The sequence below is a fragment of the Bidens hawaiensis genome, unplaced genomic scaffold, assembly GCF_021521415.1.
Source record: "Bidens hawaiensis isolate Kalapana, Puna unplaced genomic scaffold, B.hawaiensis_p1.1 tig00037771_1, whole genome shotgun sequence".
NCBI classification, from domain to species: domain Eukaryota; kingdom Viridiplantae; phylum Streptophyta; class Magnoliopsida; order Asterales; family Asteraceae; genus Bidens; species Bidens hawaiensis.
Genome location: NW_027496615.1, coordinates 107,411 through 120,300, shown reverse-complemented (window position 1 = coordinate 120,300; position 12,890 = coordinate 107,411). Strand labels below are relative to the sequence as shown.

Here is a 12,890-nt window from a genome sequence, read left to right as displayed (position 1 = left end):
TTGATTGAAATGTTTCGGCTCATTATTACAAGTAATGGCCACTAAAAAAGCTTTGTGAGATTTAGAAAAATTTTTGTATGAAACGAAATTGGATAAGGGGTATACCGTTGAGGATGCTTGTCTTGGTGCGGGCTTTGCATGATCAACCGAAGAGGGAAGTTTTACTTGATAGTCGCTTAGGTGAGCCGGTTGTGATCTTGTTCTTTGGGTCCTGATAGGTTCGGGATTGTTGATGGCTTCGTCAAGGGGGAGTGGGTCTATTTCTTGATTATCATAAGTCTGGCCCAAATCACTTATTGTAGCTTCCTGAGCCAAAGGTCCAATGTTGTGCGAATTGGATCCTTCATTCATGGACTGATTTGCATCAAATGGAGGTGGGCCCATTTCTTGAGTTGTATCATCATTTTCAGTGGATTCTCTATTATTAATGGGTTCATCAATGTTTTGTATGGACTCATAAAGGTTTGGTGTATTTACAGTGAACTTGTTTAAGTTCTCACTAGCATCACAAATGGGTTTGTTTAAAGGATCTAGAGTATCAACTTCTTCGTAGATAAATTGCCCCCTTTGAAAGGGAATTTTTCTTCATAAAATCTTGTGTCCCTAGATTATGATTTTTCTATTTTTGATGTCAAAAACTTTATAACCTTTTGTTCCTTGAGGAAAGCCCAAGAATACTCCAGGACTCCCCCTTTCCTCAAACTTATCCCCTTTGGTGTTGATGTTTCGATAGTATATTAAACAACCAAAAACCTTCATATCATCATAATCGGGTTTCCGGTTGTATAACAACTCGAAAGGATTTTTGTCATCAATAACCTTGGATGGTAATCGGTTAATGATGTAGGTGGCCGTCAGGATGCATTCACCCTAGAATCTCTTGGGTAAATTCGCTTCAAATCTAAGTGATTGAGCAACTTCAAGTAAGTGTCGCTGTTTTCGCTCGACAACTCCGTTTTGTTGGGGTATGTGAGGGCAAGTAGTTTCAAGTAAGATCCCTCGTTCGTTATAAAAAGCAACCATGTCGTTAGATGTGAACTCCCCCCCGTTGTCACATCTAACTTTCTTGATGGGTTTTTCGAATTGGGTTTTTACCATATTGTAAAAAAACTTCAACCACTTACTTGCCTCATGCTTAAATCTTAGATGGAAAACCCATGTGGCTCTACTGTAATCGTCTACAATAGTTAAGAAATACTTTGCCCCTGAGAAGGAAGGGGTGCGATACTTTCCCCAAATGTCACAATGTACCAAATCAAAACAAGCATTTGTTTTTATGGAACTACTTGAAAAGGGAAGCCTAGTGTGTTTGGCTTTGGGACAAGAATCACAAAGTTTGTTTAAAGTAATTTTTTGAGGAAATCAATAGCAACAAGCTTATCTTTAGAGGCATGTCCCAATCTCTTGTGTCATATATTCCCAGTGCTCATCATAGCCTTTCTTTCACCATTGATTGACCCCATTCGGTATAGACCTTACTTGCATTTACCCACACCAATCAAGCTTCTCGTGTGAAGCTTCTGTATGACACAAAATTCAGGAAAAAACGTTACAGAGCATTGGAGATTTTTAGTCAGTTGGCTCACAGATAAGAGATTGCAATTAAAATCTGGAATATAAAGAACCCTTTTTAGTTTTGCCCCTCCTTCTAGAAAGCATTCGCCTCTTCCTTTTACAGGAATGACACTTCCGTCTGGGATGACAACAGGTTCTTCATTTGGACAAGTGGTTTTGTTATTAAGGATGGTGTCATTATAGGTCATATGTTCTGTGGCACCAGAGTCCACAACCCATTCGTTATCAAACCCCTTTTACCTGCCATAGTGGCCACCCGAGCGGTGTCAGTTTCGAGAACATTCTCACCAAAATGTTTTAGGAGTAGTTGGTACTGTTCCCTTGTCAAACCTGGAACAGGACTTGTATTAGTCGAGTTTTTGTCGGGTAATCTTTCATTCTTCATGTTTCCATCGGGTTTCTCACCGGCCATGGTGACAGTCACCGATTAGGTTTTTGTTCTATGTTTGAACTTCTCTGATACCATCAAAAGAATGGAGATCAAGTAATTCATTCATATATTTCTTAATAGTTTTTCAAGGAGGTTTTGTCAAAATAAATACAAGGAAAAGAAAGTAAAAAATAAAAACAAGGAAAGGAAAAAATGAGGAATAAATTGAGGCTAGTAGTTAGGCAAATAATTTGGTTTGAGGATAGCAAGGATATGGTGATTGACAACCGTAGACATATCCAAAATTAGGGAGAATAATTCAAACTTTAAATATAAACATCTTTGATATGTTTCTTTTACTGTGTTTTGAGATTAATATCATTTCATGTGTTTGTCTACGTGGTAATCATATCGGTATATTAGTAATTTGTAAGTTGGTTTGTATTAAAATGTTAGATACAAAAGTATTAAAATGCTATTACAATGTTTGCATACTAGGTTATTGACCCGTGTATTACACGGACATAATATAATTTCAAATGACAATATTTTTTTAGTATGTATTTTGAGACATCAATATAATTTATAATTGTAAGTTATATTCAAACGAAAACATAATATTGGAAGACATTGACTTATAAAAAATGACATTACATAGTAGAATGTTTACAAACAAAATTTTAAACTTTTAAATATAAACTTCAAAAGCTACAAATTTTTACTTATAAACAATATTTTTTGTTTTGTTTGCAACTTTCTCTTGCTTATCTAAAATAAATATTTTTTTTTTTCGTCTCTACTCTTCAATTTTGATAAATCTATATAAAGTTGACCATGTGTAAAACAGGTTTTTTAAGTATGCCAAATCTTGAAATAGACCGGCCTAGACTTTTGTTGATGACCATCGTAAAACCAAACTACAACAGGAAACTGTCTTCTCTAAAACTTAAACAGAAACTTTTTTTTTATCTAAAGGTGTCAATTGTGTGTGTGTGTGTATATATTATGCTTATATATTTGAACAATTTGTAAATTTTCTATTTGTGTCAAATGATTTTAAATAAATGTTATGTTTGTTCTTAACTCATATATAAAAATACATTTTAATAATCAGAAAATTAATAATTCATTTTAGTGAACATAACACCATCTGTCAAAAAAAAAAAAAAAAAAACTATATAAAAGGGCTCCTTATTTTGTTTCATTCACTTAAACATCTTCAAATTTTCATAAAATAGATTGTTTTACTTTGAATAATTAATTTGTTATGAAAAATAATCATATACATTTATTTAATTTTGCATGATACAATAATATTCATAAATTAGCTCGTTTTACCTCGAATAATTAATTTGCTGTAAAAACTAATCCTATATATTTTATTTAATTTAGTGTGTCACAATAATATGTGTTAAAAATTCATTTTATGGAATTACAAATTTTTTAAACTAATTTCTATTTAAACCATCATAAATATATTATGCCAAATAAATGTGGCTATTTTATATATTTAATATTAATGTTAGTGTAATTTGGAAGAGATGATGGTTATAGTGGCCCTAACTTTTTTACTAAAAGAAAAATAAACATATTAGATTTTGACCGATTTAAGAAAATGTAAACAAAATATGATACACAATAAAATTATCATATATTATTAATAGAACTACGTTTTATATTACAATGCTACTTAAAATTACATATTACATGAAAATATTAATCAACACATTATAAGTAGTAACATGCACAAAATTGTCACATCTACGACAAAGTATGGCCAACTTGCAATCATGTTGCAAATATTATCGCTGAAGATTTATGTATATCCACAAAATCCTGTCGCATTTAACCAATCAAAAAAGAAAGATGGAACTATAATATTATTATAATGACGTACCAATTCAAAAAATCTCAAATACAAATAGCTCTCTGAAAGGATCAACTTAAAAGAAATTATCAATAGTTCAATAGTAATATGTCTTTTTTTGTAATTAAATTCTCGATACTTTTATAAAACGATCACCTAATTCAAATCATTGGATACATCAACATAGGCAAGCCCATTACTATCTTTGCCACATATGGCGTCTCAAATTTGTAATTTCTAATATGAGCCTTACCTGATAAGAAAGCCCGAATGTAAACAGCATGCGTTACGACTTCTATACCCTTGGTCTATATTATGTAGTTGATACATACCAAAACCGACCCATCATATCCTACTCATTAAATAAAGTTAGCTATTTTGAGTTAATATGATTTAATAGTTTCTTAAACAACTCGTTTCGACCCGAACACATTATGATCATTATTCCCCATTTTGACCCGAATCTAATTTGGCCTGTTACTCCATCTAACCCGACCGACTTGTTTACAATAACATAAAAATTAAGAATGCATCATTAATAAATTTGCCTTTTAAGTTTATACTACAATTTAAAACAAATGGTTTTGACTCAAACTCGTTATCTTGGGAATTTCCGTCCATGAAAATTCTTAATTTGCCATTTACTGTAAATTCTTTTCCTTCTGATCTCCAAATTTAAATTTGATTTTGCAACATAGGTGCGCGTGTTTAATGTATGATAATTTACTAACAAAAGGAGTAAGAATAAAACAATTTATGGGAGCATAAGTGACTCACCATTAAAGAATAATTTATCATCTTCTACATCTAAAGCTTCAATTGCGACTCAAAATTAGCAAATGGTAAGAAAAGTAATTCAATTTTAATTTAAAATTCATTTGCAAATGCAGTTGATTCAATATGTGCAGATACCAAATAAAAATGTTATTAACAGAAAAGGTCAAACTTTAGGCAAAATTATGCAACAGTATATAGAGAGGAAAGATTATGATTACCTCAAGATAAGAAACAATAACTTCTGCTTATATTAGTCCAACCAGTGATTCCAATTTGTCGATTTTAAACTCTTCAAAAACACCAAGAACTTGATAGCATTGTAGACTCGAAGCATGTTAAATTGAGGGAAAGATACATATTCAAATAAGATAATTTGAAAATGGTGTGATTCGCAAACAATGAGTTGGAGAGAAAGGAATGAAAATTAGGGTTATGAAACGTATACGGGTCCATAATTGGTTGTCTAGGAGAAAACGCATCCAATTAAATAGTTATTATGATTTTAATTTTGAATTATTTTATTAGTAACAAATTTTATAAGGGCTTATTATTTTTGGAATATAGTAAAATCAACCAATAGGAATGAGCAAAAAAGAATGTATTTAAGAGTATTTATTATATAAATTAAATGATTATTATGATTTTAATTTTGAATTATTTTATTAGTAAAAAATTCTATGAAGACTTATTATTTTTGAAATATAGTAAAAATCAACCAATAAGAAATAAGCCAAAATGAATTTTTTTAATACTATATATATAGATTTTTGTGATCTTTCCACCTCAATTTCAAACGTTTAATATTTAACCAACAGACAACTTCAGAAACATTAGCAATCATGATCTACTATAATTATTCTAAGTGCCCGTGGTGCACAAACCAAGTACAGAAATTTTAATTCAAGAATGTAGATTCATTTCATTAGGTCCAAATACATTTTTGTATCGATGTGTGATTCATAGCCAATCCAATATAAGTAATTATTTCTCGATCCATAACTTTCATTCATCATTTGCAATTCATTCTCACTATCAAGTTCGCCTGAATCTACGCACCACAAACAATCAAGTTTTCTTCAAACACATCAAAATCTAAATGTCAAATATATTTTTAATAAAATATAGTATTTATATCAAAATAAAAGACAAACGGGCAACAAGCTACGCTGTATGCCCTTTTTGAATTGCAAAACTCAATCCTTTAAACCCTTTATCCTAAGTGAGAATTTCAAATCAACTATGCAAGAAAATACAATTAATAAACCCTATTACCCTTATTGAGAATTTCAAATAAATTGCAATAAATTCAATAGATTGGATACTAATGAGCACATATAAATTCCACATCATTCAATTCAAATCAACTAATTTTTGTTTTTACTTGGGTCGTAACTTTCATTCAGGTTTTTCGTTGATCATATCAACCAACAATATATTCAAGAATCACCAAAAGCTTGTGTGAAACAGCTTTAAAGGTGAAATGGTTAAGAAGAATCATATACTTCATATCTACAAGAAATCCAAAGAAAGGAATAATAATAATTTGAATGTGTTTTAGCATTCGGATTTGCAGATAGGGCAAACTTTCTTCATCACTACCCACTTCTTAATGCAATCCACATGATACTCATGCCCACATTTTTCCATTCTTCCAATCTTTTCACCATTCTTGTACTCCTGTTTATCATCACAATAACCAATCATTAATATAACGTATAATAATAAGGCAAATTGGAAATAAATAATCCCACATTTCGTGTATCGGTCGATAATAATCCCACCTTTAAAAATCACTACCAACTGTCCAACTATTTTTGCCTCAATGGACCTCCGTTTAAAAACGCTTAACGTCGTTAGGTTTTTTTCCGAGTTTCAAACCGATGTTTTAGGGCTTTTGATCGGAAGAATGATAGGATTCGACTGATGTAAAATTTATCTCAAATGGCATAATTTTTGTTAACCGGAAATTCAAACACCTGAATTAAAACAGTATTTCGTCGTTTGGATCACCGTTTCGAGATAAGTTTTACATCAGTGGACTCGTATATCCTTTTCCGATCAAAAGCCCGAAAACATCGGTTTGAAACTCGGGAAAAAATTTAACGACGTTAAGTGTTTCTTAACGGAGGTCCATTGAGACAAAAATAGTTGAAAGGTTGGTAGTGATTTTTAAAGTTGAGATTATTATCGGCCAATACACAAAAAAGGTGGGATTATTTATCTCCAATTTGCCTAATAATAATAGCAAATAAACAATAACAATAAATTTATAACTTACAAGGCATATAGGACAAGTATCATGACTTTGATCCATAGAATAATATACTTTTTCCCTTAAGCATTTAGCCATCCCATCCTCAGCCAAGCCACTGCTCACATACCCCATACTTTCTTCAAGTGCAAGCAACTCCTGTAGTAAATCAAACACAAACTTTAACTTAATAAGAATGTCCACATTGGAATGATGAGGTGGCATACTCGACATAGTCACGCAGACCTCAAAATTAGATTATGAAAGTAAATGAGTAGCAATTAAACCTCATAGCTCATGTCGTCAATGTCTAGTCTCATATCTTCATACTCATCGGGAAAGTTTACGAGTTCAAACTCATCACGCGAATCAATCGCATCAACTGCTAACCGTGGCCCACCGCTTCTGTAAACACCACCATCACCACCCCCAACTCCTGCAGCAGAATACGTTGAATATCTGGAAGATATGTTTTCTGAAGGAAACTGAAGCTCGTTTGTTGAAGAACGACCGCCATTGTTGTAATTACAGTAATAATTAGGACCGTTTCTGTAAAAAGGTGTTACTCTTTGATGATGGTAATTGTGACCATCATTAGTCGGCTGAAAATGGGAAATATGGGGATTCTGTGAGGAAGAACTCCCTCCAGCATAGAACTGACTTGCTTCACGTCTCGGGTCATTAAGATCTGTATTTCAACGAACAATTTGTTAAAAAAACTCTTTATCATGAAAAAAAGTTAAAACTGAAGGTGGAAATTTTGACCCGTTTGGATGGGTCGATTTAGGTGTTTTTGTCTCAAAACGTAACAGGCCAATTGAATTGAAAGTAGCTCAAAGTCTACTTGTAACGCGTACAACCTTCTAAATCATTTTTATTAGGGGTGTAAACGAGCCAAGCCACTTGTGCTACTGGAGATCGGCTCGTTAAATGCTCGAATCGACGCAAGTCGCCTCGCGGGCCTAAACGAGCCAATAAATTATATAACTTCTATTTAATATATTATATTAAATATATATTAATATAATAATTATCAATATATATAAAATTATAACAAAAAAAAATAAATAATAATTTATGTAAGTTCTATTTAAAATAGTTGTAATTTAACTATATATAAAAATAAATTATAAATGTAGAAAAAAGTTAATTAAAAACTAATAAACGCATACAAGTTCGAGCTTTAGAAATAGAGCTCGAACCAAGCCGAGCTCGAGCCTAGTTGAGATCGGCTCGTTTACACCTGTAATTTTTATCGTCAACAAGTTAAATCATTTACAAGTGTAAGAAATGACATAAAGGTGGGTGGGTCAATCCAACCCGGCCGTTTTAACCACTCAGCTAATACTGTGACCTCTAGCCTGCTCATCATCCTTTCGTATTCACATGGCCAAAAGTTCAACAATTCTTAGAAAAATAAATAAATATGATTTACCTGGATGTGGGGTCCTTTGGTGAAAGGAAGCACCATAAGAAACAATATTCCACGCTTGACCAGTAACATCAGCACTTAGATTGACAGGGTGGACAGGGACAGAGTAGTTTGCAGAGTGTGTTGTTGGTTGGTAAAACCGGGAACCATAGTCGGGCACATGAGCACTGGTCACACAAGGTTCCAACTCGGGGTCATATCTTCTTTTAACATTCCTCATCAAATCCTGACCATTGATCGAGAGATTGGATCCCCTATGTGGAGTCCAACTAAAACCGTCCACAGCAGGTTCTTGAACCGGCACATGAGAACTAGATGAACTCCCTGCACCATAAAATCTGCTCGAGCTACCTTCATATGCATCATAGGTCTTCCTTTTACGTGGCCCTCCAGATGCAGAACCAATATGGCCAACGGGACCCACTGGTGCGAAAGATGTGTTTCCATTGGTTGATGTGTGTGTATAGGGATCAAAAGGAGGTCTTATAAATGGTGGAGGGAAGTGTTGTATTTCCATGCTAAAGTTTGATGAATGATACTCGTTTGATCTGCCTCTTAAATCCCAATGAGAATTAGAATTGGGTCCACCTCTTGTTGGATGATACATTGGAGTGACGAAATGACCATTTTCCTTGCCAACACCCCTTACTGCAAAAGGTCAATGATAAATATATTAAAGATACCAAAATAAAGTAGTTTTAAACCGTTTTGGCACATTAACTGACCCCACCATCCCTCCACAAAATGCCAACTCTACAAGCTACCGGTAAGCATTGAAATTTACTTCATAGATATACAAATTTATATGAGTAAGGATAAGTTACCCATAGGAATGTAAGGCTGTTCGACAGGCGGATGATTGTTCTCATGCTGGTAACGCTGTGGTATCATGAGTTGATCCGGCATGTGTCTATGCTCCATCCTGTTTGAAAGAACTTGATCTCCTGTTTCTGAAAGAAACCTGCATAGATGACAAAAATATCTCAGAAACTAAGATAAAAATTGGAGCAAATATTCACCTAAGAAGAATTTCAGTCAAATAACTTCAAATGCAGGTCAAGAGATGCAGAAAGCGACATTTGCATAGAAGAAAGAACCACACTCGACCATTGATGAGGATTGCAATAAAGGTGTCATGAATGATAAAATCTACATAAATTATTTCCCAGATGGGATATGTTCACAAAATGGGCTTTATCTAAATTTACGTATCAATACACGTGTGACTAGCGTACAATTCTTGTCTCTCATTCGAGTTATATTAATAAACCAAAGATCTAATCGGAAAGCCAAAGATCATTTCTAGCAACTTCACAGTAATATTTTTCACCAACTCTGTTGTGTGATATGAAGCACAGATCATGTGTTTAAAATCCACCATATGCATGCAGTATGCATCATAATACTTTTAAGAGAAAACATAAAACATGAAAGAGATACATTTGTTTCTACCAAAATGCTTAGGTGTATTTGATAAGATTGAACTCCTATAGAACTCGTGTCCTCTATGCACTCCAAGAGGGTGACATAAGCGAAGGCAGCAGCACTGGGCCCCAAGGGTGGAAGGAACCATGATTTTTCTGTAAGTTACCAAAATGTGCCCTTGTTTATGTTGCTTGCCATTTCACAATTAACCTTGTCATAAAAGCATTTCACATAATATGTATTTTTCAAGGAAGAAACACCAGAACGATATATCTAACATCAGCAAAGAAGCAGATCCCTGTATGGAAAAAAAGAAAACAGAAAGTAACATTCAAAAGAGACTAAAAAAATGAAAACGATTTGAAAGAGTGGGAGTATTACTATTAGTTACTTCTGGTATCTGCAAACACTATTTTAAAGTTCCCGCAATAATTATAATGTTTTGACTTGATAGTAGGTTTTTTACTATTAGTCAAATATTTAAAAGAATAACTTTTAAAAGAGCATTTATATAATTCATCACATACCAACATCGCAGCATCACTGATCCCGCAGAGATTTTACAAAGAACAAGATGATACCAACTTCTAACGGAACTTAAGCTGGCATCCTACAAATGTACAAGGTAATTACACCTGCCTGTTTTTTCTTATAGCAACCAATACCAAGGTTAGAAAAGCAAATCAGCAAAGTTCTTCGGCACACACAAGTAATTAAATTCAGTTACAAAACACCAACGGAGTCAACCAATTAAAATTTTGAAACATTAACCTAAACTCAACGTCTCCGTCCCCTAGGTAGGTAGGGGTAAGGCTCGCCTTGTCTCACCCTCCCTGGCCCTACTTATGTGTAGGACTTTTTTATTACAATTATATTTCAGAAAGTAACAAGTACAATAAATATTACAAATGAACATTGCTGCAGAAACAGAACTGTGTTTCATGCTTGTGGATTGTGCTTAACTGCGAATATTGAATGCCGTATTGAAAGACTCCTAAAATGACGCTTGCAAAAGTACTTACTATTAAAAATTCATTATAACCGAAGGAAATAGAAAGAAGAATAATATCTGCTGCTTAAACTTTGTTCAATAATACAGCGAATACAAGCTTATTATCACAGTTATATATCATAATATATATATATATATATATATATATATATATATATATATATATATATATATATATATATATATATATAATTTGCAGCTTCAAATTTCTACAGAATTTTTTATGATTGCTCGAATACGATTTTGTTAATTTGTATCCTAGACAACAAATTTGGAACAATAGTTTATTCATCTATACAAATTATATGATGAAGCATATATAACGCACATAATAATTTATATTCTTCTCAATACGATAGGAAAACACATCCATACAAATCATCGAATAAACCCTAACAACACAAAATAATGTAAAAGAGGATCAGACGATTTGCAATAACAATTTTGTTGTTACTAGATATAAATAAAATCAAAATAAACCGATGAAATAAAGGCTCAATTAGTAAAACCGATTAAATAAACAGGGGAATATGGCGGGAAGAGGAAGGAAAAATAACTGACTGCCGCTGACGGAATAATGTTAACAAGTGGTTTTTAACTTTTAACTCTTGGAGGAGCCCCACCGTTGGGGTTGCGTCTGTCTAACCGCTTGCGTTGCTTCGGTGTACATAAATAAATATGTTACAAATAACTGTCGTCATATTTAAGATTATCCGCTTATTTCTATTCAAAAATTATCCCAAAAACCTTATGATATAATCTTTAGAATTTGAAATTGGTTTGATCGTGATAATTTTTTTGCCATTAATATTCTGTGTATAATAAATTTTTAATTGAATTTATATTTTACAATTAACAATTGTATAATCAAGTAATATATAAAACCAAAAATTAAAATTTAATAGAATGATTTGTTTCATTTCATATGAATGTAATTGCTAGGAAAATGACAAATACATATTAATCTTAAAGCCATTGTTCAAAATAATAGTGGTTATTCAGAGTTAGTTAGAATATTAAAATGTTTAAAGCTGCATGAGGTGAAGGTAGTGATTCTTATTTATAATAATTGAAACTTGAAAGTATTAGATAAAGAATGTATAAATTTTGAATACTTATCTCATGCTATTAGTTATTATTATGGGAAGCTGTTGGAATATATAATTAATCGATAAATATATTTTAACAACTTATTACGAAAAAAAAAGAAACGAAGATTTTGGATTTTATGGAAGCATGATAAATGGCTTTTAGCCGGATTAACTTTTTTTTTAATTAATGTGAAAATGGAATATCCTTGAAATGCAATGAGAAGCATGATTAAGTTACAAATAATAAAAAAATAAAAATAATAAATATTTCTAATAAGTTACATTATAATTACGGTGTGAATCTGAATGAATTTTTATAACATATTTTAATAATAAATGTTATAACTGTATTTTTCTTTAAATTATGTGTATAGCTTTATTATCTTGCATACAAACCACAATAAACACTTTAATTATGTACTAACGAGCAGCCTTCGACACCAAAAACAATTTATAGTTTATTACCATACAAATCCAAATTCTTCGACCATGACGCACCTTTATTTTCTTTAATTTGTAATTACCTGTAATTTTAAAATTTTATTCTGACAGGCATGCAACTTCAAGTTTGATATTTCCTTATTTCACCATTAATGTTAATGAATGAATCGGTTAGGATTTTTGTTTAATAAAAAGATATTATTCATATGTTTCACCAGTTTTTCGATTCTTTGGCATCAACTACAAATATCTTTCTTTCTTGGGGATTTTCCATAGGCTCTTCTTGTGGATTTTCGTGTGGATCCTCCAGAGGGGTCTTTGAAGACGTGCTAGGAACGTCTACTTTGGACGACCTCCTTACACACTTCCAAAGTTGCCCTGTCATTCTTGCAGATTTTGAACTCGGTTAAGAGCAGAAAAATCCATCGTTATTTTTCTTCATATTTTGAAAAATCAAAGGAATTGAGGTACACAAATATATCTCGACGGTGGTGGTGCTTTGAAAAATATGTTGAAAAATACGGTGGAGTGATGGATGGGTGGACGAGTTTGGGGAGAGGAGAAGAAGAAAAGAAGATGCTTGGGGGAGAGAGAGAGAGACCCAGGTTATAAATCAAAGCTGACCTTATACATCGTGTATAGGGATATA

At 32.5% G+C, this 12,890-nt stretch overlaps 1 protein-coding gene across 1 annotated transcript; it reads right to left on the bottom strand.

The window, feature by feature from the left end:
* Positions 1-6,143: 6,143 nt before the first annotated feature.
* On the bottom strand, positions 6,144-9,201 carry LOC143589729 (uncharacterized). Its single transcript, XM_077070412.1, has 5 exons — positions 9,097-9,201; positions 8,276-8,920; positions 7,128-7,528; positions 6,790-6,999; positions 6,144-6,266 (listed from the first exon to the last, which is right to left on the bottom strand). Exons 1-5 carry the CDS (start codon positions 9,191-9,193, stop codon positions 6,144-6,146), a joined length of 1,476 nt encoding a protein of 491 aa, XP_076926527.1. The 5' UTR covers positions 9,194-9,201.
* Between the last annotated feature and the right edge of the window lie 3,689 nt (positions 9,202-12,890).

Excerpts from the sequence above, each read along its gene's own strand:
- LOC143589729 (XM_077070412.1), bottom strand. The coding sequence starts at position 9,193 with ATGGAGCATAGACACATGCCGGATCAACTCATGATACCACAGCGTTAC. Across the intron at positions 8,921-9,096 it reads ACAGCCTTACATTCCTATGG|TAAGGGGTGTTGGCAAGGAA; the intron begins GTAACTTATCCT and ends GACCTTTTGCAG. Across the intron at positions 6,267-6,789 it reads TAAATAATCCCACCTTTTTT|GAGTACAAGAATGGTGAAAA; the intron begins GTGTATTGGCCG and ends GATGATAAACAG.